The 22512-nt window shown below is 47.3% G+C and overlaps 2 protein-coding genes across 8 annotated transcripts in view; one reads left to right on the top strand and one right to left on the bottom strand.

The window, feature by feature from the left end:
* Positions 1–6767, top strand: part of ABCC3 (ATP binding cassette subfamily C member 3) — a 43373-nt gene extending 36606 nt beyond the window's left edge. For 5 of the 7 annotated variants that reach the window (XM_032617266.1, XM_032617265.1, XM_032617262.1 and 2 more), the window contains 4 exons: positions 77–235; positions 825–991; positions 3415–3609; positions 5934–6537. In XM_032617266.1, the coding sequence (XP_032473157.1) occupies positions 77–235; positions 825–991; positions 3415–3609; positions 5934–6042 (630 nt within the window). In that variant the 3' untranslated portion in view covers positions 6043–6537. Of the gene's footprint in view, positions 1–76; positions 236–824; positions 992–3414; positions 3610–5933 lie in introns of all 7 variants that reach the window. The other 2 variants (XR_004347618.1, XR_004347617.1) reach the window with 2 other exon arrangements.
* A 1898-nt stretch (positions 6768–8665) lies between these two features.
* ANKRD40 (ankyrin repeat domain 40) lies at positions 8666–21411 on the bottom strand. Its single transcript, XM_032617109.1, is given in 7 exon segments — positions 8666–10980; positions 10982–11083; positions 11693–11800; positions 11802–11875; positions 14992–15474; positions 16051–16199; positions 21026–21411. Coding segments are annotated over 7 exon segments (1095 nt in total). The 5' UTR covers positions 21160–21411; the 3' UTR covers positions 8666–10935.
* Positions 21412–22512: the final 1101 nt, after the last annotated feature.

Below are 22512 nucleotides of genomic sequence, written 5' to 3'. Positions count from 1 at the left end.
TTGGCCTCCCAGGGAAGTCCTGGCAACAGCCCCGCTAAACCCCAGCCTCCCCCTGAAGATCCCCCACTGCCTCCAGGTGGGGATCGTGGGCCGCACTGGGGCTGGCAAATCGTCCATGACCCTCTGCCTGTTCCGCATCCTGGAAGCCGCGGAGGGCGACATCCTCATCGACGGCCTCAATGTGGCTGACATCGGGCTCCATGACCTGCGTTCTCAGCTGACCATCATCCCCCAGGTAGCAGCCTGGCGTGGCCTGGCCACACTGACCCGTGACTCTGGAGGCAGGTCCCACCCCTGCTCTGCAGCTTGGAGTTCAAGACTGGGACCCCTCTCTGGGAGGCTGGAGAACAGGACAGCAGGAGCAGAACCACAGAGCGGCCCCCCGTCGTGGGTCTGGAAGGGTCAGATGTCTCCTGCCCTATAAGACCCTGTCCTCTGACCTCTTGGACCAGCAGAACAACAGGCCCCTCCACACAGCCCACCCCAGAGGCCTTCTATCCTGGCCTCCTGGTTTCACAGCTCTGAATTACATTTCACTTTTTCTGACTCCTCTGGGGTATTTTTTTCTTCTGACTGGACACTTTGGGGTCAGATTAGCGGTTCAGGTTTCTGCCTTAGTGCGGGATTTGGGGTTGGCAAAGCTGAGGTTTATCACTTCCCCACAGGCGTTTTTCTATCACCTTGGCCATTGCCTCCCTCCTGGAGGGCTGGGGTCAGAGTGGGAATGCCGCCACCTCAACCCCTTTCTTGTTCCCTGGCCTCGGGGCCCATGGCTCCCTATGGGGCCTGAGCTGCCTCCCCCTGAGGCCTTGCTTTGTCCCCAGGACCCCATCTTGTTCTCGGGGACCCTGCGCATGAACCTGGACCCCTTCGGCAATTACTCGGAGGAAGACATGTGGCGAGTCTTGGAGCTGTCCCACCTGCACACGTTTGTGAGCTCCCAGCCGGCAGGCCTGGACTTCCAGTGCTCCGAGGGCGGGGAGAATCTCAGGTAACAGCTGGGAGTGGGTGGGTCAGGAATAGCACTCTGCAGCACTACAGAGGGTCTAACATCAAACGACACCAAATCCAGGCCAGTCGCCTCCTGCCCTCCCACTCGCATCTCAGCCAGCGTGAACTCAGGGGGCACTGTCTTGCATTGAGCATATTCTGTGTGCCAGGCACTGTGCGCTACTTCACTGGCTCCTCACACAAGCTCCAGAGAAACTAAGGCAGGGCCAAAGTCACACAGCTGGGAGAAGACATGCCTGGCAGATTCCAAAGCCCTAATCGGTCCTCTCTTGTGAGATTGTCAGTGTTGTGCTTGGCCTGAGGAGGGGTTGTGGACTGAAGCTGTGGAGCAGATAAGAGGAAGCCTACAGAGCTTTAGAGAAATCTTATGTATTTTCCAAGGTGGATGTAATTCTGTCTGTGGTTTAGAAGTGGGCAAAGGGAGCTCTCCGGGCCTTTCTTTGCTTCCTTATAGCCCCAGACTTTATATCACCCGTCGCTGTGCCATGTATCAGGGAGGGCCAGAGTCACTTCTTACTGAGTCTAAAGGCTTGAGACACTTGTACCTATGTTAGTTGTGTGATTTGGAGCAAGCTGCTTAACCTCTTTGTGACTTGTTTTCCTTTACTCTGAAAGGAGTATGGGATAGTAACAGTCCCATACCTGTTAGCACCATGCCGCCCAATAAAAATATACTTTGAGCCACATAGGTGTAAATAAAAATTGTCTAATAGTCACATTAAAAAAAAAGAAACTGATGAAATAAATTTTAATTGTGTACTTTATGTAGCCTAATATATCTAAAATATCATTTCAACATGTAATTGATACAAAAGCTATTACGGACAGTTTGCATTTTTTCGAGTATAAAATCCCGTGTGTATTTTTACACGTACAGCACATCTGAATTCAGACTTGTCGTATTTCAAGTGGTCAACAGTCACATGTGGCCAGTGGCCATCATTTGGACAGAGCAGTCTTAGGGTTATTGTGATGAAATGGAAAGCACTTCGACTGGATATAGTCCTGAGAAATTTAGCTATTTGTATTATTCTACTCGGTCCATACCTACGGACTGGACTCTCTCCAAAAAAAAAAAAAAAACAACAACAAAAACCTGTACGTTTGCTCAGCACTTAATAGTGTTCAAGGCACTTTGGCCTCTACTGTCTCCTTTCATCTTTACTGCAGTCCTGTGGGCCAGAAATGAGGCTCCAGAGTATAAAATTATTTGCCCAAAGCTGCTCAGCTAGCAAGGGGTGGGGCAAGGACTCAGGGAAGTGGGAGCTTTCGCCCCAAAACTTTCCTTGCTGCATCATAGCCACTGGTGGGATGCCCCCGCCTCCCCAGGCAGCCCTGTAAGAATGAATGTGTACAGTACCTGGATTTCACTTACACAGCCATGTTGGGGGTGGCTGGCGGACGAGCCTAGGCTTTCAGACCCTGTGCCCCACAGCTGTATTTTGGTCCATTCTCCTATCCTGGCTTGCCATGAGCACCTCTCCCCAGAGCATCCCCTCCATCCCCACATCCGCCAGGATCTGAGACAGAAATCCACTCCCCTCCTCCCTCACTGAGCTTGTAGCCACTTTAAGTATAACCTGTGTCCTGTGCCAGTCCCACCATAAATCAGCCCTGAGCTCTATCTGGCGGCTCATTCTGCTGCCAAAACCTTCATTAGTTGCGGGAATAGGCCGGGGAGAGAGCCTGGCCTTCACTCGGGCTGTAGTGACTCACCCCTGCGGGAAGGGCTGAGGTATTTGTCCCTGGATGTGGGGGGTGCTGCAGCCTCTGTGGCTGGGAACACAGCCTCTCTTTGTTCATTAGCTCCAGCCTCCAAGGCAGGAGGTGGAAGGTATGCATTCCACCCCTCCTCCACCTTCCCAGGGACCAGACACGGGGAACCCCCCATAGCCTCCTCTGCCCTGTCCCTTCCTTGTTCCCACAACGGAACCCTGACCTATATTCCCCGTGGGGGCGGAAGATGACTAAATTGTGTGACATTAGGCTCAGCGAGATAACATGATGTGTGCAAATATCCAGGAGGAGTCATTTAAGTGTGTTATTACTAAGGTGTAAATGACTGAGAGATTGAAGCAGAGAAACACGGTGACCCTGGTTGAGGAGTGAGGATAGGGAAGAAAGCACGGGAAGAAGAGACCAGGGGTGCCAGAGACAGACTGGGGATTTCACAATGTTGTTAAGTCCTGGCTCTACCCGCAAGGCCCCTCATTATCCCTGTGGTGTCCAGACCTCAACTCGGTGTTCCAGGAGTACTGGGCTAAGGCAGAAATGGGAGAGGTTAGACAGAGAGCCAGCCCTGGGCCATTGGGAGGGAGTGGAGACAGAAACAGTTTGGGGAATGAGGCCTGGGGTCAGGTTGGGGGCACCCAGCTAGAGATACCTTGCCTTCCCCATTTTCAGCGTGGGCCAGCGGCAGCTTGTGTGCCTGGCCAGAGCCCTGCTTCGCAAGAGTCGCATCCTGGTTTTAGACGAGGCCACAGCCGCCATCGACCTGGAGACTGATGACCTCATCCAGGCCACCATCCACACCCAGTGTGAGACCTGCACGGTGCTGACCATCGCACATCGGCTCAACACCATCATGGACTACACCAGGTGGGGCACCGGAACCCAAGCAGGGAGGGACCTGGTGGGGTCGCCTGGGCCGTGGGGAAGCGGTTGGCAGATTAAGGCTACGGGATATGTGGATATGGGAGCTCCGTGGGATCGTCTAAGGTTTGGGGGTGGGTGTGCAGAACAGTGTGGGTTATCTGGGCACCGGGGGCACAGTGATGCTTTCTGAGACACAAGGGACACTTTGGGGTTACCAACACGTGGGGAAGGGGCACACTGGGGCTCCTTAGGCACGGCCACTTCTCCCCCACCCCTTAATACTGAGGTGAGGGGAACCAGATCCTTCAGGCCAAATCCCGTCACTTCCTGAGCACTGTTTCCAGAATGCCCACATGGCCATGGCTTCATCTGAGCCTCATTCCCATCCTGTGAGGTAGGCGTACAGACCAGGAAGCCACTGAGGAAAGGTGCGCGATGCTTGGGTCCCATGCGGAGTAGATGCTCTGCTGTGGGAAAGCAGAGGGCTGAGTCCCAAGCCTGGCTCTGCTGCTGACTGCTGTATGACATCGGGCAATTCACAAAACCTTCATGAACCTCTCTCTCTCTCAGGGTTGTTGTAAGGAGTCAATGAAATAAAGCGTTAAAAGTGCAGGTGACCGGAGGGGTGGGAGGGAGAGCAAGAGGGAGGAGATATGGGGATATATGAATATGTATAGCTGATTCACTTTGTTATACAGCGGCAACTAACACACCGTTGTAAAGCGATTATACTCGGAGAAAGATGTTAAAAAAAAAAAGTGCAGGTGATCCTAGGAAATGTCCTTTATAATCCTCACCAGAACCAGCTTCTCAAAGGATTAGGGAAGGAGCCTTCCTCTTGGTATCTTACGGCTTCGTTGGGGAGGCAGCTCACTCAGCCAAAAGGAAAAAAATGTGACCTGTTTGCTCACTGTGCCTAACGTCGAGGTGTGCTGCTGGAGGACAGGGGAGGGGCTGGGTGACTCAGAAGCCTGATGGAAGCCAGCGGGTGCTGGCCTGCCAGGCTGGCTCCCTTGGAGACACGGGAGCTCAGAGTGAGGAAGAGGCAGGAGGCTGCAGCAAATCTATCCTGAAGGAGTATAGTGGGAGTACATCAACAAGGCTTCATTCACAAAACAAACACCTGCAGGGCATGGGGAGGTGGGGAGATACATGGACAGGGCAATGGGCAGACCTTGGCCCTCTCTCGGAAGTTCCCCACACAGCTCCCAGGGGCTTGGGAACCAAGCTGAGAATGCCTGATGCTAAGTGTCTGTTCCATCCCTACCACACCCACCCTGCCTCCACTCGCATCCAGGATCCCACTGGGAGAAGGGAGGGTGGGCAGGAAGGCCCGGGCCCTGGGTCCAGACAAGGGAAAGGGCTGGACTGAGAGGATCTCTTCCCAGGCCTAACTGAAAATGGTTTTCACCAGCAGCCTTTCAGGAAAACGCTGCATCACATGCAAAGGCCCTGAGGTAGGAGGGCACATGAGGCTGGAGTAGAAAGGGTGAAGGGGCAGTAGGACCAAGAGGACAGGGAGAAAGAGGCCTCACTCTGCTGCATTTTGAGGACCACGGGAAAGCATTCATCCCCTAAGGGCAATGAGAAGCCACTGAAGCGAGGGGGGCAGTCTCCTGGGCTTCAGTTTGGGCAGTGGCTAGGCAGTGATGTCCACAGACACACATCTTCCCAGGACACGTTTCTGGGAGCCCCATAGGTGGGGAAACAGAGTGGGTGCAGTCCAGGCCCTCTTATTGAGGGGCATCTCCCGGGACTTGGGAGAGCCCTTTCTGCTCCTGCCTCACCCTGGGAGCCAGCCTGTTGGCCCTGCACCAGGTGCACCCTGTGTTTAGTTGGCAAGAGATTCTAATCCCAGGCCCAGGCTTGACTGTGTGTGTGTGGGCGGGGGGAGATCCACCCATCAGCAGCAGCCAGCTTTGCAGCCAAAGCCCCAGATTCCAGCATCAGGCCTCACTGCAGCCCAGTTTCCCGCCGTGTGCCTTTTTGAGTTGGCACAAAGCAGATGGAAGCACACAGGCCCTGTGACCCTGGCGAAGGGAAGGGCTCATTAGGGGAGGTTTTCGGAGCCCCGACTAACAAAGATGAATCAGACCTTGTGTTTGATCCCAGAAATTGTCTCATCTGCCAGGACAGCAAACGGAGTGGCTAAAATAACCAGCCTTGCAAGCGTGCATATGTGGTGTAGCACTGTGTTGGGTGGGTTGACTGAAGTGGGAGGGTTGGCATGTCACTGCGGGGCCTGAGCGGTACCCAGAAGGGCAGGGTTGGACCATGAAACCAGATCTGGGCTGATGGAGACCTGACCACTTCTTTTCCTTGGCTAGGGTCCTGGTCCTGGACAAAGGGACAATAGCTGAATTTGATTCTCCAACCAACCTCATTGCAGCCAGAGGCATCTTCTACGGGATGGCCAGAGATGCTGGACTTGCCTAAAATATACTCCTGGGATTTCTTCCTGGACATTCCTGGTTTTCATCAGGAAGGGTAAGGACACCAGATATGTCTACAGAATGGACTTGATAGCAAACGCTGGGGGCATTTGTCAGGTTTTTGTCCTGTTAGTGCCTGGCAGGATAACCATGCTAAATGCTTCAGGTGAGGAGGTGAAGCCCAGAGGCAAATGACATGCCCAAAGTCATAGCTAATTTGAGGCAGAGCCCAGACTAGTCCCAGGTCTCCTGATTCCTAATGTGTGTTATTTCCACACTGTACTGTTTTCAATCATTTCATGGCATGACCTCCCTAACCCCCATGATTTTTCATATTTTCTACTCTGAAGTTTTTTCTTTTTTAATAAAGCTTTTTCCTTCTGGAACAGAAGACTGCCAGGTCAGGCCGTCCCTAGGAACTGAGTCTGGTACTCTGGGGTGCTGGCCTGGATCCATTAAAAATGGAGCGCTGATCAAATAAAGCTACGTGTCAACAATACAAACACCCCAATGTAGCCTTTCTCTGTTCACAAGGTCTGGGGGCTAGGACCTTTAGAGGAGGCAGGGAGGAAGGAGGGAGAGATGGAGGTTACCTTTATACACATCTACATGGCTGGAATTATCTGAAAACTTCAGACCCAAGAACTTCTGGCTAGAAATATTGTCTTCACAGCCAAAATTCACTGGGTAATTGCCAGTAGTTCCTGCGCTGCTGTGCAGATACTGTAAAAAGGTGAGAAATAAAACCCCTGAAATCTGACCCAAGGCCTCCTGGGAAAGCTGCTGTGAACACCTCCACATTTTTATTTTAAGTTCATTTTCTTTTTAAAATTTATTTATTTTTGGCTGCGTTGGGTCTTCGTTGCTGCACGCAGGCTTTCTCTAGTTGCAGCGAGCGGGGGCTACTCTTCGTTGCAGTGCGCGGGCTTCTCATTGCGGTGGCTTCCCTTGTTGGAGCACAGGCTCTAGGCGCGCGGGCTTCAGTAGCTGTGGTACATGGGCTCAGCAGTTGTGGCTCGCAGGATCTAGAGTGCAGGCTCTCAGTAGTTGTGGTGCACGGACTTCGTTGCTCCGTGGCATGTGGGATCTGCTAGACAGGGCTCGAACCCGTGTCCCCTGCATTGCAGGTGGATTCTTACCACTGTGCCACAGGGAAGTCCCGAACACCTCCACATTTACGTCATCCCTCAGACCACTACGCCTGCTTCTCTAGGGCAGGGGTCCCCACCCCCTGGGCCGTGGACCGGTACCGCTCCATGGCCTGTTAGGCACCAGGCCGCACGGCAGGAGGTAAGCAGTGGGCAAGCGAGCAAAGCTTCATCTGCTGCTCTCCATCGCTCCCCATCGCTTGCATAACCACCTGAACCACCCCCCCACCCCATCCACAGAAAAATTGTCTTCCACGAAACCAGTCCCTGGTGCCAAAAAGGTTGGGGACCGCTGCTCTAGGGGATGAGAAATGCGTGGTGCTTTATTTCCTCGCCCCTTTAACAGTCTGTTCCGGACAGGTCCCCGTCACCGGTGAGGTCTCCAAGTCATTCATCTTCCTCACTGTGGCTGAAGGTGAATATTGGAACACAGAGCAGCCAGAGGCTGCCCCCTCTCCTGACGGTCCCAGGCTGGTCAATGAGATGAGGGAGTGAATTAAATTTGCTTCTTTTGAGCAAGCCAATGAAGTGTTTATTTTTCTGCAGGTCAGAATTTACCTGGCACATGGCCTTCTATTTGGAAGGGATCTCTTCTCTTTGTTACCTTACTAAGTTTTCTGGTCTCCTCTGACTCTCATTTCTTCAAACTTTACTCTTGGTATAATGTGACTGGTTGTGGGTGATGGCTTTTTTGTTTTTCCTCCACCCTAAATGGTTTGCAGTAGGTGTGGAGATGGCTCCTTTGATCTGATTTTTCTATATGCATCGGGCCAGCCTGTGCAGCAGGACTATTTGTTAAAGGTTAATCACATTTTTTTGGCAGGCTGTTTCTGCCCAGGATGTTTATGAGCGCACAGAAGACTTCCATCCTTGTGATAAAGCGAGTATGAAAGCACAAATGCCCAAATTATTCTGCCTCTCCTTGGAGCTAAGAAAAGGTCTCTGCTATGCTCCCTGATTTATCAGGCCGATTTGGCATGACGTCTGGCTCGGGAGGCTCTAGCTGCCCCAAACCAACAGAAATGCAGATTCATTCGGCATCATTCTCAGCTAAAGATCCGAAGGTGTGAGGCTGTATTTCCTCTCCTGTCTTGGGAGTTTGCCTCTGAGCTCATTGAAGCCCCGACAGGTGCTGACAGCCCAAAGGAGAGGCTCAGTTGTGTAAAGTAAATAGGATAATCAAAAAATGTGGTTAGCAGAGGATGACCTCCATCTAGCTGGCTCAGCTCCTCTGGGGAAATGAAGCTGACTGCTGTGAACTGAGAGGAAGACCCCGCACAAGATATCTGTCTCTGGTGCCACTGACAGGCGTGCACGCCACCGCAGCAGCAGGAGGGAGGCGGCTCAGGTGGGGCCCAGTCCCTCCTATTCTTCCTCCAGAGGGTTTTCTCCCTGGAACTGTCCAACAATTTGAACCCCGTATTATTAGAAGTATAGTGCTGTTTAGGAGGCCAAAATTAAGGAATGTGGGTTTGGTCAGTTAATATTTAATTTTAATAATACCTGTTATGCTTGAACAGTCAGCAGTTCACGAAGAGAAAAATCTTCAGTGAATGTTTACACACAGTGTGAGCACATGCTTTAAATATGCAGTGGAGGAGGAGGGGCGAATTCACAGTTAACAAAGCTAAAAAAAAATCCTTGTTATAAATTACACAAAGCATATAAAAATATTTCTCTGAATGCATAGATTAAGACTTTAAACTCACCTACCAGCAGCTGTGCAGTCTAATTCACTGCCATACGCAAGAGTCAGTTGACCACAGAGGACTTTATAAGGGAGAAGAGAGAGCAGGGCAGGGCCCATCTCTCACTGGAGATTCCAGCGGCCTCCATTTCTAAGCCCGGGAAATGTCCTGGAGCTACTCCTCTGTAGGCCACCTCCCAGCCAGGGGCTTCAACAGCTTCCAAGAATTTCTAATTGATCTGGATGGCTGGAAGAGTATTAACCCCAATGATTTAGACATGAATTAATACTGAATTTATTTATTCCAGGATAAAACTAGCCTTAACTGTATCAGTAAATTGTAACTTTTTTCAAAGGTAAGGGGAAAAGAAGGGTTAGTTTGTTTGGACAGACTATCTTCCGACTGGTTGAAACACAAGGGAGGTTTCTTCTTTAAAGTACTTCAGAGAAAGTGAGTAATAAATAACCTTTACACTCTGTTAGGCAAACACTGCACAAGGGTGAGTAACTCACCCTCCGTAATTGCTGTAATACAATTAAGTCACTGAACAGACTGCCTCCACACTGGCCTTGAAAACACCTCAACCACAGCTCAGCATTTAAGCAGCAGCAGGAGGCCATTAGCTTAGCACAACATTCTCTTCCACTGACATCTTCTGCACGTTCTCTCTCAGTCTGTAGTGTTCCAATAAAATTAACACAGTTAGGAAGTTAAGTTTCTTTGGAAACAATAGGCACTATGGGGAGAAAGCTTTTTAAGACAGCAGGGATGTTCTTCAACAGCTGGCTTCAAACCCCTGCTCTCCTGTTTGTCTAAGTGTGCTCATTCTTGTTTCTAAAGTTAAGCTGTTTATTTCAACAAGACAGTAGCTTTTCTTTTTAACATCAATAACACTGAAGGGAAGGAAAAGAATCCTTAAATGCGTTCTTTAGAAAAATTCTTATGCCATGCTCAAGAGTTTAACCAGGTATTTGTTTTGAGAACAAAGCCTGGCCGACTCACAACTGACTTTGTTAAGTGGGTTGGTGGTGGTTGTGGAGGATGCCCAAGATCAAACAACTTGTTTACAAAAGCAACAGATTTCAGAGCTGTGTAAAAATCCCAATAGTTTCAAAATAATCTTTATCTTTGATACAAAAATAAAGATGCTAACTCCTTTTAGCTCAGTTTCCCACAATAACCTTTAAAATAGCAAAGGATTCAGTCTGGAAAATTGCTTTTCATTTGTAGTGGAAAAATGAAAAGTGGAGAACATGGACTGGCAATGTTTGTGCTCTTCTCTTTCGGTGCAATTAAACAGAAACACGAAGACAGGGATCGCTTCAGTTAAAAAAAAAAAAAAAAAAAGCTGTTGCTCTTTTAGAAGGCGTTAGAGAGCCCTCTAGTGACCACGAAGGGGCGTTAATGCAGAGATGACTGTCTAGGCAACGGCAATCTAGAGACGGAAGCAGTCAGTGTTTACAACGGAAAAAGTCAGGGAGGGGAAGCTCTTTTGGTTAACAGCATATTTACAATTAGGTAACTGTATTCTTAAATAATTTTAACCTGAGTAACATTTATAACTATGTTATGTGAAACCTCACAGCCACAAGTCACACCAAAATTCCTATGTCCAGTACCTGTGCTTTCCCCAGTTCACGTTTCTGGAGAGTCGTGAACATGCAACACCAAGAGAAGCGCTTCCCGGCCCTTCGGGTGCACTGTCAACAGGACTAGCTAGAAATAGGCTCTGCTCTCTCTCAGCTTCTGTTAGACAACTCTCTTACATTCTGCACAAAAAAACACACTGGATATAGAACCGTCGGCTTCTGCCTCTCCAGGCCACTTCTCAGCTGTTCACAGCTTCCAGCGATAGGTTTATTGGGGCACCAAGAGGCTCGGAAGAGTGCACCGCTGCTCGGGGTCAGGGGCTTCCTACCTTGGCAGAACGATGTTAGTGTATCTGACGCAGTGGCACCAGGGGCCCTCCGGGGCAATCAAGGCATTTAGATCAATGGCTTGTCCTTGGCCCAGAGGTGATGAACACTGTCACAGTACTCAGTGATAAAAGTCCCTGCTGCATTAGTAAGTCAGTTTTGAAGCTCTCCTGTTGTAGCAAGGCCTTTCCAGTCAGTGTGGATGCAGCATTTCTGAACAGAAAATTATTTTCACTTATCATTAGAACCAGTTCCAGCTCCTGGAAATCTTGGAGTCGAGCAACATCTTTGTCCTAAAACAAAAATAGGTTACACAGATTAAGAGGAGCCGCTTGTCCTCTATGTCTTCGGTGTGCTGTGCTGATACCAGCGATAGTGCAGGAAATTCCCCAGGAGCGTGAACTGGGTTGGAGTGGTAGAAGGCCTTAACAGCAGATGCTACGAGATAAGGCACACCTCGAAGGGAGAGGCAAGTGCAGGGATGTTTTCCTCAGGGGCCCCGAGAAGCCAGAAGCCTGACATTCAGGGAACCCAGAGATGTTGGGAGGACCACACATGTATCTACGTAGATTTGCACTATAATTTAGGCTGGTTCTTATGTTATAAAACACAAGGCACATGTGATAGTGCACTAAGGTAATCCTTACAGATCACTAAAGAGAAACAACCAAAAATAGGTACCTGTGAATGGTAAACTCAGAACATTCTCTCTGGTATCCTACCACTTTCAGAAATGCCAACGTCTCTATAGGCCCAGTAGAGGAAAGAAAGCTCAATGGAAAAACACCCTTTGCTCTTTTTCTATTCTCTTCTCGTTTCTTCAACTATGACTCACATACCCAAGGAGGAAGCTGGGTATTTTCCAAATGGAAAAAGCAACCACTTAACAGAGACCTTCTTACCTTTCTTACCAGAGTATTGGGTAACTTTCTGATCTTCTCCACTTGATCAGGATTAACACCCAGCTCACAGCAACTCACTCTGAGCAATTCTTGGTAGGTGAGCTCCTGTCCTGTCCAGTTCAATTTCAATGAAATCATTTTCTCGAAGAGATGGGTTCTGAATCCTCACCTTGAGTACCAGCTCTAGGGAAAAGGGGGGGAAAATGTTAATGAATGATTCTGGCATAGTAACCCGATGTAATTTAAGACCTTTTCCAGAAGACGGTTACCCTTAATCATGTCCTGTGCTAAGGCCTGTGCCACCCAATGAGAAAACTAAGCACAATATTACAGCATGGTTTGCTCAGGCCCAGTTCTGGCTCTGCTGGTGCAGTTGCATTGTCCTCCCTACATCTAAGACCGTGGTTCACAAAGTAAAGGGGCGGCAGGGGGAGACGGCAGACAACCATCCCAGCCATACAGAAGGCCAATTTACTTCTGCCGCTGGAGCTAAGCAGGTAAAGGCTTGAGAATGGGTTGGGTATCAAACAACACATAAGCAGGGTAAGGGGAAGCGAGGTGAAAAGAAGGCACAGGAAAGATAACGGTACAAGAGTTACTCTATAAAGACTTAACAATTGTAGACCTAAAGATATTTATGATATGAAAATCCTTGCAATAAAGACAGTACAAGAGCAAAAAGATAAGCTACTAATAAAAATTAAAGTCTAACTATGACTTGAATTCAGTATACCTTAATAAGGGAGGAATTTTGGCTTTGAGAGTAAACAAATACCACTATTCGTGGGTCTGGGATCTAAGCAGTCTGCTCCTAAATTCTAAGCCTGGCTGCCATGATGGCCCAAGCCATGCACCCATGCGCATTTAGTGGTTCTGCTTTGCTCCTTATATATGAATCCCTCACGCCACCCATGGGCCACTGTTATCAACAACAATAGTAACAGGTCCTCAAAAACAGAAAGTGAGGGAGTTACTGATGTGGAAAAAGAAAGGTAAGACTAGACTATACCCTGTGGTGTTGACTGGAATTGGAGGTATTAGGATTAATTTTACAGTTTTTAATATTTTTTTAAAAGATCTAGATTAAGTAGATATAGAAATACAGAAAAAAGTATATATATTTGTGTTTGCTTGCCTTTTTTTTCTTTTTTTTTTTAACGTTACTAATCCTCTCAGGTCAGCATGCAGCTTGATATCCAGGAAGCATATGTTCATTTTCTACTTTTCATCTAAAACAGGGGTCCCCAACCCCCGGCCACGGACCAATACCAGTCCACGGCCTGTTAGGAACAGGGCTGCACAGCAGGAGGTGAGCAGCAAGGGAGCAAAGCTTCTCTGGGGCTCCCCATTGCTCTGGGGCTTCCCATTGCTCGAACTACCACCTGAACCATTCTCCCCCTCCCCCCACCAGTCTGTAGAAAAACCGTCTTCCACAAAACCAGTCCCTGGTGCCAAAAAGGTTGGAGATCACTGATGTAAAATATCAATGGAGAGTTCGTTGCTTTTGTCATAAATTGTGGGAGCTGCTTTCAACTCTACTTTTTGTGACCTTTTGAACCTTGAATGACTGTGGTACAAATGCGTATAACCCTGCTCTATCATGTACTAGATATGTGATACTGGGCAAATTACCTATCTCTCTGCATTTAAGTTTCTCCATTTCTAAAATGTACATAGGGACTTCCCTGGTGGTCCAGTGGTTAAGACTCCATGCTTCCAACGCAAGGGGCGCAGGTTCAATCCCTGCAGGGAACTAAGATCCCACATGCTGCGCAGGGCAGCCAAGAAAAAAACTCTTAAAAAATAAATAAATAAAAGGTACATAATGGGAATTCACTGGCGGTCCAGTGGTTAGGACTACTCGTCGCTTTCACTGCCAGGGCCCAGGTTCAATCCCTGGTTGGGGAACTAAGATTCTGCAAGTTGTGCGGGGAGGCCAAAATAAATTAATTAATTTAATTAAATGTAAATAATAATACCCAGTTTATGAGTTTGTTGTAACAATTAAATGAGAACTTAGAATGCTTTGAAGTTATGTTACTAGGTACATGCATGTTTAGTTTATATCTTTCTGGTGAATCTTTCCTTTTATCATTCAATTGCTCTTTATTGTTTGCTTGCTTTTTCCTTTCTATTCTAACTCGGTCCTCTGAGTGAGCCTAGAAGAAATGATGCTAGCAGCAGTGAGCACACCTAGTGTTCACATTCTGGTTCCTGAATACCATTCTCCACCAGAAAGAACCAGGGCTCCTTGGAGAAACAGCTGATTCCAAGGCTGGGGCGGGGAAAGTTATACTAGGGAGCCTGAAACATCTTGCTGTACCACAAAGTAAGGAAGTGCTCCAAGAATGATGGGCATGTCCAAGAGACACAAGAACAAGCTCCAAGGGGCTCCCTCTGGATAAATCTGGCATAATTTGAACACCAAAATAATGATACTAATGGATTATAACCAATAAATAAAATAAGAATCAGTGAGTTCAAGTGGAGGAGACGGGAAAGCCCTTCTTTATAGTAGAATACCACCTAATAAACAGAGAAAAAAATGAAAGGAAATCATATTCTACAAAATAACTGGCCTGGACTCTTCAAAAATCTGAGGTCTCAAATGATAGCTAAAGGCTGAGGAAATGCTTCAGATTAAAGGAGACTATAACAACATGATAGGCAAATGCAATGGTTGATCCTGGGAGGTGGACAGGAGTAGAGGGAGTGAAGATAGCCACAAAGGGCATTGCTGAGACGGCTGACAAAAATTTAAAGATAAACTATGGGTTAGAGAATAGTTTTATGTCAAGGTTATATTTTCTTTCTTTTTTTTTTTTTTTTTTTGCGGTATGCGGGCCTGTCACTGTTGCGGCCTCTCCCATTGCAGGATGCGCAGGCTCAGCGGCCACGGCTCACGGGCCCAGCCGCTCCGCGGCACGTGGGATCTTCCCAGACCAGGGCACGAACCCGTGTCCCCTGCATTGGCAGGCGGACTCTCAACCACTGCGCCACCAGGGAAGCCCAAGGTTATATTTTCTAAATCTTCTCATTATACGGTGATTATGTAAGAGACTATCCTTGTTCTTAGGAAAAACACACTTAAGTAGTTCAGGGTAAAAGGGCAAAAGATAACTTGTAAATCTGAGTAAAGAGAGTTCCTTATACTAGTCTTGCAACTTTTCTGTAAGTCTGTAATCAGACGCAAAATAAATAAATCCCACCCCCACTCCTCAGAAAACCAGGAAGTAAAGCACTAGACCTCTGGACACCACCTGCCCTGTTGCAGAGGCTGTTTGCTGATGAGAGGTTACCTTGCATATTAAATGGAAATGCTCCAGTGAAGAAAAATGGCTGGAATGCTGGCGCTGGTCCTGCATACGTCCCATTTTGAGGCTCCAGAGACATTGGTGGCTTGGACGGGACAGAAGAGAACAGGGAGCAACTCTGACTCACCGGTGGCTGACAAACAGGACCCGGTTTTGTGCTTTCTGGTGTTCTGAGTATGGCAGATGGGGCAGACACATCCCCATTCTGAACCAGTGCCAAAGAGGTGTGGTCCCGTGGAAAGGCCCCAAGCAGGGGAGGTTCCCCAGGGGGCAGCAATGGAGGCGAGCCATCTGCAGGGGGTGATGCAGGAGGTGTGGAGGGGCCCCCATTCTGCAGCTGGGCTGAATCCTCCGACCCAGGGGTATAGATGAAAGGGAAGGCTGGGTTGGCCAAATAGTTCGGAACAAAGGACAGCTCTGACTCCTTCTTCAGCTGAGGGAGGTCGTCATGGTTATCATCATCTTCCACTTAAAAAGATGGAAACACAGAACATTTACATAGCCCTTTAAAAATTACAAAGTAAAGAGTATCTTGTGAAAGCTAGTGTCCTTTGGTATACAACAAATATTTTGATCAGTGTTTACTGCACGTTTATCGTTACCATTTTTATCACCTTCAAGTTTACAGATAAAAAACCAAAACTTTATAATGCCTACCTTTCCAGAAACAGTATGGAATAATTATCTTGGCATAGTTAAGACTATCTTGTTTTTAGATACAAACAGATTGGCTGTTTGGCATCAAGAATATATACAATAGGGCTTCCCTGGTGGCGCAGTGGTTGAGAGTCCGCCTGCCGATGCAGGGGACACGGGTTCGTGCCCCGGTCCGGGAGGATCCCACATGCCGCGGAGCGGCTGGGCCCCTGAGCCATGGCCGCTGAGCCTGCACGTCCGGAGCCTGTGCTCCGCAACGGGAGAGGCCACAATAGTGAGAGGCTGGCGTACCGCAAAAAAAAAAAAAAAAAAGAATATATACAATAATACCATAAGTCTTAAACTTAGGTTGACAAAATCAAAAGTTGTCTCAAAACACAGACTCACCTCCCATAATCTTCCTAATTTCCCTCCTTGATGTTAATTGGACTGGCATTTCTCCCTTTGTGGTAAGAATCTCTTTGTCAGCTCCTGATTTTAACAAGTAAGAGACCACCTGACCATGATTGCGTTTACATGCCCAGTGTAAACAGGTCCTATGGCAAAGAAAAGAAAAAAAGAGTGATTTAAAAAGTGGAGAGGTGATTTGGGATTTCAAATTCTACACACCAGTAAATAAACATATACAAGCGTGTTAGAGTTCAGCTAGAACCAGAAAATCAGGCTGGTAATCTTAACTTCTCTTTTCAGAAAGCAGATGATCGAAATATTTAATATGCTTAAAATTTATTTTTCAATTTCATTTCTGGCCCTTGGGAAAAGCTGTTTTATCCTCGGAGCTTTATTTCAATGGCTTTCAGAAGGCTGGCTGCCTGGCTCGCTAGATAACTCTACTGATATCCTGTGTGTTCACCCTATCAGTGTCGCTCATTAGACTGTACCAGTCTCTTTAAAATATATTTTTACATGGCCATATTCCTTTTAAGAGACTATGGAAACTTGCTTCATATGCACCAAATGTCACTTGAAGATTAAATATTATCAGGCTACTAACCATCTCCCATCTGCAGCTTGCTCTGCCACTAAAATTATTACGCAGATTCCTGTCTGAATCTCAGTTACTCTTTTCCTCTTTCCTTTTCTCTCCTTCACACACACACAGAAAGGATTTCCAAATTTCCATTTTTAAGAGTTCACTTCTCTAGCTCTCTCCAGAAGGCTACATTTTTCAAGTGCTTTAGGGATTAAAGTACATGTGCAATGCCTTGTGTTTAAGGCACTGCACACGTACTTTTATTCCTAAAGCACTTCAAAAATGTACATCAACAGCCAAAGTTTTTGAGAACTCTTCTGAAGCATTAGACTTATTTAAGTAAAACTAATTATTTACTATTGTACACATAGGAAGGGATTATGCACACTCTAAAGAGCTATTATCTTAACACCGCACAGAAATATAATAACATGCTAGCCAATACTCCAACTTAATAGAGCTACTAAATTCATCCCCAGTTGCCAAACCTGAATGTTATTATGGAAGGAAATTACTTTTCTCCCCTGTTTTGAAATGTCCTCACTCGCCAACTCTCTAATTGAACTGAGATAAATATCTTCAGAGCTTATAGACGAATATAAATATGGTAAAGAATAGAACATAAGTTCAATAGTGGGGATTAGGTCACCCACCTGAGAAATATAACTATCTAGAAAGTACATTTGGTTCCAGCAAAAAGCTGATTTGCCCTGGGCACCTTAATATTTATGACTTACAGAAAGCCAGCTTGTCTGGCTGGCTGGGAGCAACTGCACTGATGTTTCAGAGTGATATTTGACATTCCAAACTATTACCCATTAGAATTAGATTATCCAGATGTCTTTAAAAGGTACTCTATGATGAAAAGAATGCCAATTTGGGGAAAATAAGGGAAGAGTCTTGATATGGACTTCTAAAATATAAGCTCCGTGTGAGGGTAAGGAAGTATCTGCTTGAATATACAGGTACTTAATTAACATTTGCTGAATGAGTGAACCAAGGACACGGTGGGCATTACTTGGAGTAGAAGGATCCCATATATCCTTGATTCTGGCCAAACTACAGCTGAGAGTGTGTTTGTGTGTGGATGTCCTGAAAGCCTGAAAATGAATAATTATAATGATAAGCAAGCACTCAAAAATGAATGGAGCATGATGAGAAAAATATGTTCCCTTTTGGAAATAAAGTGCTCACTTGCTAGTAGTAAATCACTTGTTCACGACAAGCTTGAGAGTGAAGGAAGAAATATACCGCCAGTGGATCTGAGACACTTGGGGACAAACCAACTAGCTAAAGCATCACCATGTAAAGTGGAGTTAAGTCAACACAGCACGTCCCCCACAGCCCTGTACCCTGAGTGATCATCATTTATAGTCCAGACCTGTGCAGCTCTGGGTGGCCAGAACTGACAGGCACTGTAGCCAGGCAATATTTTCAACTTCTTCCTGAGCTATTATACTTGTTCCTTAAAGCAAAGGGGTATGCATGACACTTGAAGTACAATTGATGTGGGAGCTCTATCTTTGAACTTGAACTCTTTAAGCTTTAAATTTGCAGTCAGAATAGCCTATCAGTGCTGGGAAGTATTTCAGACCAGAGGCACAAATTTCATTTGTGCAGAAATTGTGGTTACTGAGCAGCTAAGAATTGAAAGCAGTAACCATTCTGCTTTTCTATGCTGCTGACTATGTTTTTTGAGGATAACCTTTATATCCCATTACCCAGCACACTGCTTAATAAAAAAATAATAGTTAAAAAAGAAAAAAATAGTTAACACAGACACGTTTTACATGCTGAACACTGTTCTAAAAGCTTTATATATAGTAATTCATTTAATCCTCTAAACAACCCATTTAATCCTCTAAACAACCTACTATTATCAACATTCTCCCACTTTACAGATGAGAAAACTGAGGCAGTCAACAAATAAGCAAAACACTATGGTACACAGAGATTCTATTACAAGGACAATAAAGAGAGGAAAGGGATTGGGAAATGCCAGAGACAGGGAAGGGGCATGGCTCAATTTTAAATTGAGGGCCAAGGAAAGACTCACTAAGGGGACATCTAAGCTAAGACCTGAAGGAGGTGAGGGGACAAAAGCATTTTAAATGACGGGAAGAGAAAACACAAAGGCCTTGAATCAACATTGTGCCTGGCGTTTTCAGGAAAAGCAAGGAGGCCAGGAGAGCAGAATGAAGGGGGCAAGGGGGTAAAGCCGGAGGTGAGGCTTAGAGGTAAAGACAGAGGATGCAGGGACAAGGAGTCGAAACTGTAGGACCCTGTGGGCTTTTACTCAACGCGAGACGGGAGCTATTAAAGGGTTTTGAGCAGAATGAAATGATCTGACTTATGTTTTAAGTCAAGATCCCTCTGGCTGCTGTGCTGAGAAAAGATGTAGGGTAGAAGGACTAGTTAGGAGGCTACTGCATTAATCCAAGTGATGGAATGATGGTGGCTTTGCACCAGAGGTGTAGTGGTAGAGCTAGTGAGAAATGGTCAGATTGTAACTACACCGCTGCCAGTGCAGCTGGCAGGATTAGCAGCTTGACTGGATGTGGGGTGTGAGGGAAAGACAGAAGGCAAGGAGGGCACCAAAGGTTCTGGCCTGTGCACCTCAGATGCTGAGATGAGGACTCAGGAGCAGGCTGGGGACAATTAGGGCTATGAGGGAGACCAGGAACTCAACCCTGGGCATGTTGAATTTGAAGTCCTATTAGACATCTTCCCCCAATTAAATCTATGAAAGCCTCTTCATAGTTCCACCAACTTACATTCACTGAGCACCTACTATGTGGTTAAGAAAGTATGGTTTGGGGGCTTCCCTGGTGGTCCGGTGGTTAAGACTCCATGTTTCCACTGCAGGGGGTGTGGGTTCGATCCCTGGTCGGGGAACTAAGATCCCACATGCCGTTGGGTGTGGCCAAAAAAAAAAAAAAAAGAGGATGTATGGTTTGGAGGCAGATGCTGGGTTTGTTTCCCAGCTACATCAGTTACTGTAAACTCTGTGACCTTGGGAAAATTACTTAATCTTTCTGGGCTTCAATAGCCTCACCTACAAAATGGAGAGGATAACAATAGCTATGTCGCTGAGTAGTTGTGAATGAGATAATACACATAAAGCACCTGGAAGTTTGTTTGCACTACGGAGCAAGCTCAATAAATGTTAGCTGTTTATATCATGCTGCATCTCCGTAAATGCTCACAACACTCTTCTGAAATAATGAAGTGACTCGGGCAAGGTTGTATATCTAAGCAGGAATGGAGAAGAACCTGTAGGAAAGACCAGGCTCATTCTTCTACACAACACTGCCTCCCAGTGCCGAAACAATGATCACAGCTTGTGAACCACATAGCAATCCTAGAAATGGCACACACAGAGAAAAGCAAGCTAGTTTGCAAACACTTTTAAACAAAACAAAAAAGCAGTTTCTACTGTTTCCTCGCTTTCTGGACAGCTACGCAGGCTGTTTTCCTCAGGGTAAGTTCATAGATAGATTTGTGAGGAAGTCGGGAAACTGCGACTCCAGTCCTGGCTTTTATATTAATAGTTGTGTGACCTCGGGCAGTTTATTCTCTGAAGTTGAACCCATCTCCAATGTCCCTTTTAATTTCAAACTGTATGATTCCACCTTAAAAAATAAAACATTTGCAAACTCACTTTAACTCTCAGCTAGCAAAATAGGTTGGTTAAGCATTACCTGGATCAAATAAAAAATTAAAATTTAAATGTGAAGAGAGCAGAATAATACCACATTCAGTAACTTAAAACTTGACCACCAGCACATCTTAAAATGAGATCCCTTATTTAGTTGGAAAGGACTCAACTGCATGCAGGCATCTGAAGTCCCATATTTGAAACTGTTGTAAGAAAACAAAGCAAACACTCTATAGGATAAATGAATGGGTCTTCCTGCAACAGGCAGCTGTAGGTAGTAGCAAATCACTGCTGCAGTAAGACAACAGAGAAGCAGAATAGGGATGCAAGTGATTTTTTCCCCTAGTCTTGGGAAAAGAAATCGTGCTAGTTTATAAGATCCACATTTCCTCAGTTGCTTATGCTTTTTGCTCTGCACAGACGTGCTCTTCATAGTAATTCCAGACTCGAACTGGGGTGAGCATCAAATTAGGGTGACGTTAGGGGTGGGGAGGGGGGAACGGCGGGCGCCAGGGTTCGGGTGGGCGCTGCCGGGACAGGACCACGTGGGCCGGGATTTGGCCTCCGCTGACTAACCGAGGCAGAGGGGGCCAGGTCTGGCCTCCAGAGCGCACAGCTTCGTTGACCCGGAGCGCCGGGCCACGCCTTAGAGGGCGTCGGGTTCAGCGCTAGGCCGAGGTCGCGCCCGGGCCGGGTGCTCTGACCCTAGGCCTCCCCCGCTCCCCACTTACCAGCCGTTGACCTCATTTTGGGAGTTCACATCCACCCCGCTCTCCACCAGTTTCTGCACCTCCCGAATGTCCCCCAAGGCCGCGGCCTCCCGCAGCCTCTCCTGCTGCTCCTTCTGCTCCAGAAGAGCGCTCATCTTCCCTCAGCCCCAGGCCCCCGCCCGGGTCCACCCGCCCGCCCAGTCCCGGCCGGTCAGCGCCGCCGCCGCCGCGGCCCACTCCCCGCCATGGGGAAGCCGCGCGGAGCAGGTCCGCCCAGCTCGCGCCGCCGCCCGCGCCCGGCCAGCTGCCTCTGCTACCCCACCGAGGGCCGCCCGCCACTCCCCTGCTGTTCCCGGCCCGTGGGCCCAAGCCTCCTCCCGGCCGCGCCTCCCGCAGGCCGGCTCCGGGGGAACCTATTCGGAGTGACAACCCTGACCCAGATATTTTCCGTTCCTACCCTCGGCGCCCGCGCGGGCTGGCTGTTTATGTAACAGCTGCACAATATTATCTGCCGTGATTCACGGACTATTTTTAGAACTCCCTACCCCGCAGCTTCCAGGGAGGAGGACAGACACAAGGAAAGGGAAGAATGGGTATTTGAGAGCCAGAAAAGCCTTATCCCCTGGCGCAGGCTGTTTACCAGGCATCAAAAATAACTGGTGTTCCCCACCCACCACCCACCCCGGTTTGTTTGGCTCTTTTTCCTTATCCGAACCAACTCTTGCCCAGCAGGATGGGGAAATGGGCTGAAAACGATCCTATTATATGCCTATTATTGCAGAGATAGAGTACACGGTTCTTCTTTTGACAGTGCTTGGGACTTTTCAGTTCGATTATTTATTTCAATTGCTGTTGTTTCACATCTCATTTTAGAGATTTCTTCTAAATTGGCTTTCAGGAAAAATATATTGTGCTCAGAGTCTATAAAATGTAATTTAGTACTGCTTTTAAATCTTAATTAATTACTCTTCGTGAAGGCCGTGTAAGGAAAAAAGAAAGAAGAGAACACCAAGGAGGCTTTGGAGTTATCCGGGTCTCTGATATCAAGAGCTGGGGAGAGGAACGGTGCAAAGTATAAACAGCGTTCTGCCTGACTTCTTTGCCTAATCAATCTAATGAGGCTCAGAGCCTGGGCTGGCACTGCTTTACTACCCAGCCCGAGAAAAAGAAAAGTATTGTTTTGCTGAGCCCAGGTGCCCGGGGGACATCTTCCAATGTGGCACAGGGTGGAAGATTGCAGATGGGGTCGGAAGGGTTAAGGAATAACCCTGGGTGAAAAAGAGAAAGGTCTGAACGCAGAGAGGAGATAAAATAGGAAGAGACAAATTTAGGCATGAGGTTTTCATTTGCCTCTCTTGGGGCAGGCCAGGATTTGCACAGCAAGCATTTTTCTTGCTACTGTTTAAGAAAAACCCAAATCTGTTTATTATGATACAGTCATTCACACAGTGCACACCAGGTGGTACTTAATATAAACTGACTGCACACTTAAATTGATCCTATGGTGA

Source organism: Phocoena sinus, chromosome 20 (genome assembly GCF_008692025.1).
Source record: "Phocoena sinus isolate mPhoSin1 chromosome 20, mPhoSin1.pri, whole genome shotgun sequence".
Lineage (NCBI taxonomy): Eukaryota > Metazoa > Chordata > Mammalia > Artiodactyla > Phocoenidae > Phocoena > Phocoena sinus.
The sequence above is the reverse complement of the archived record's forward strand: the minus strand, read 5'-3'. Positions and strand labels throughout refer to the sequence as shown.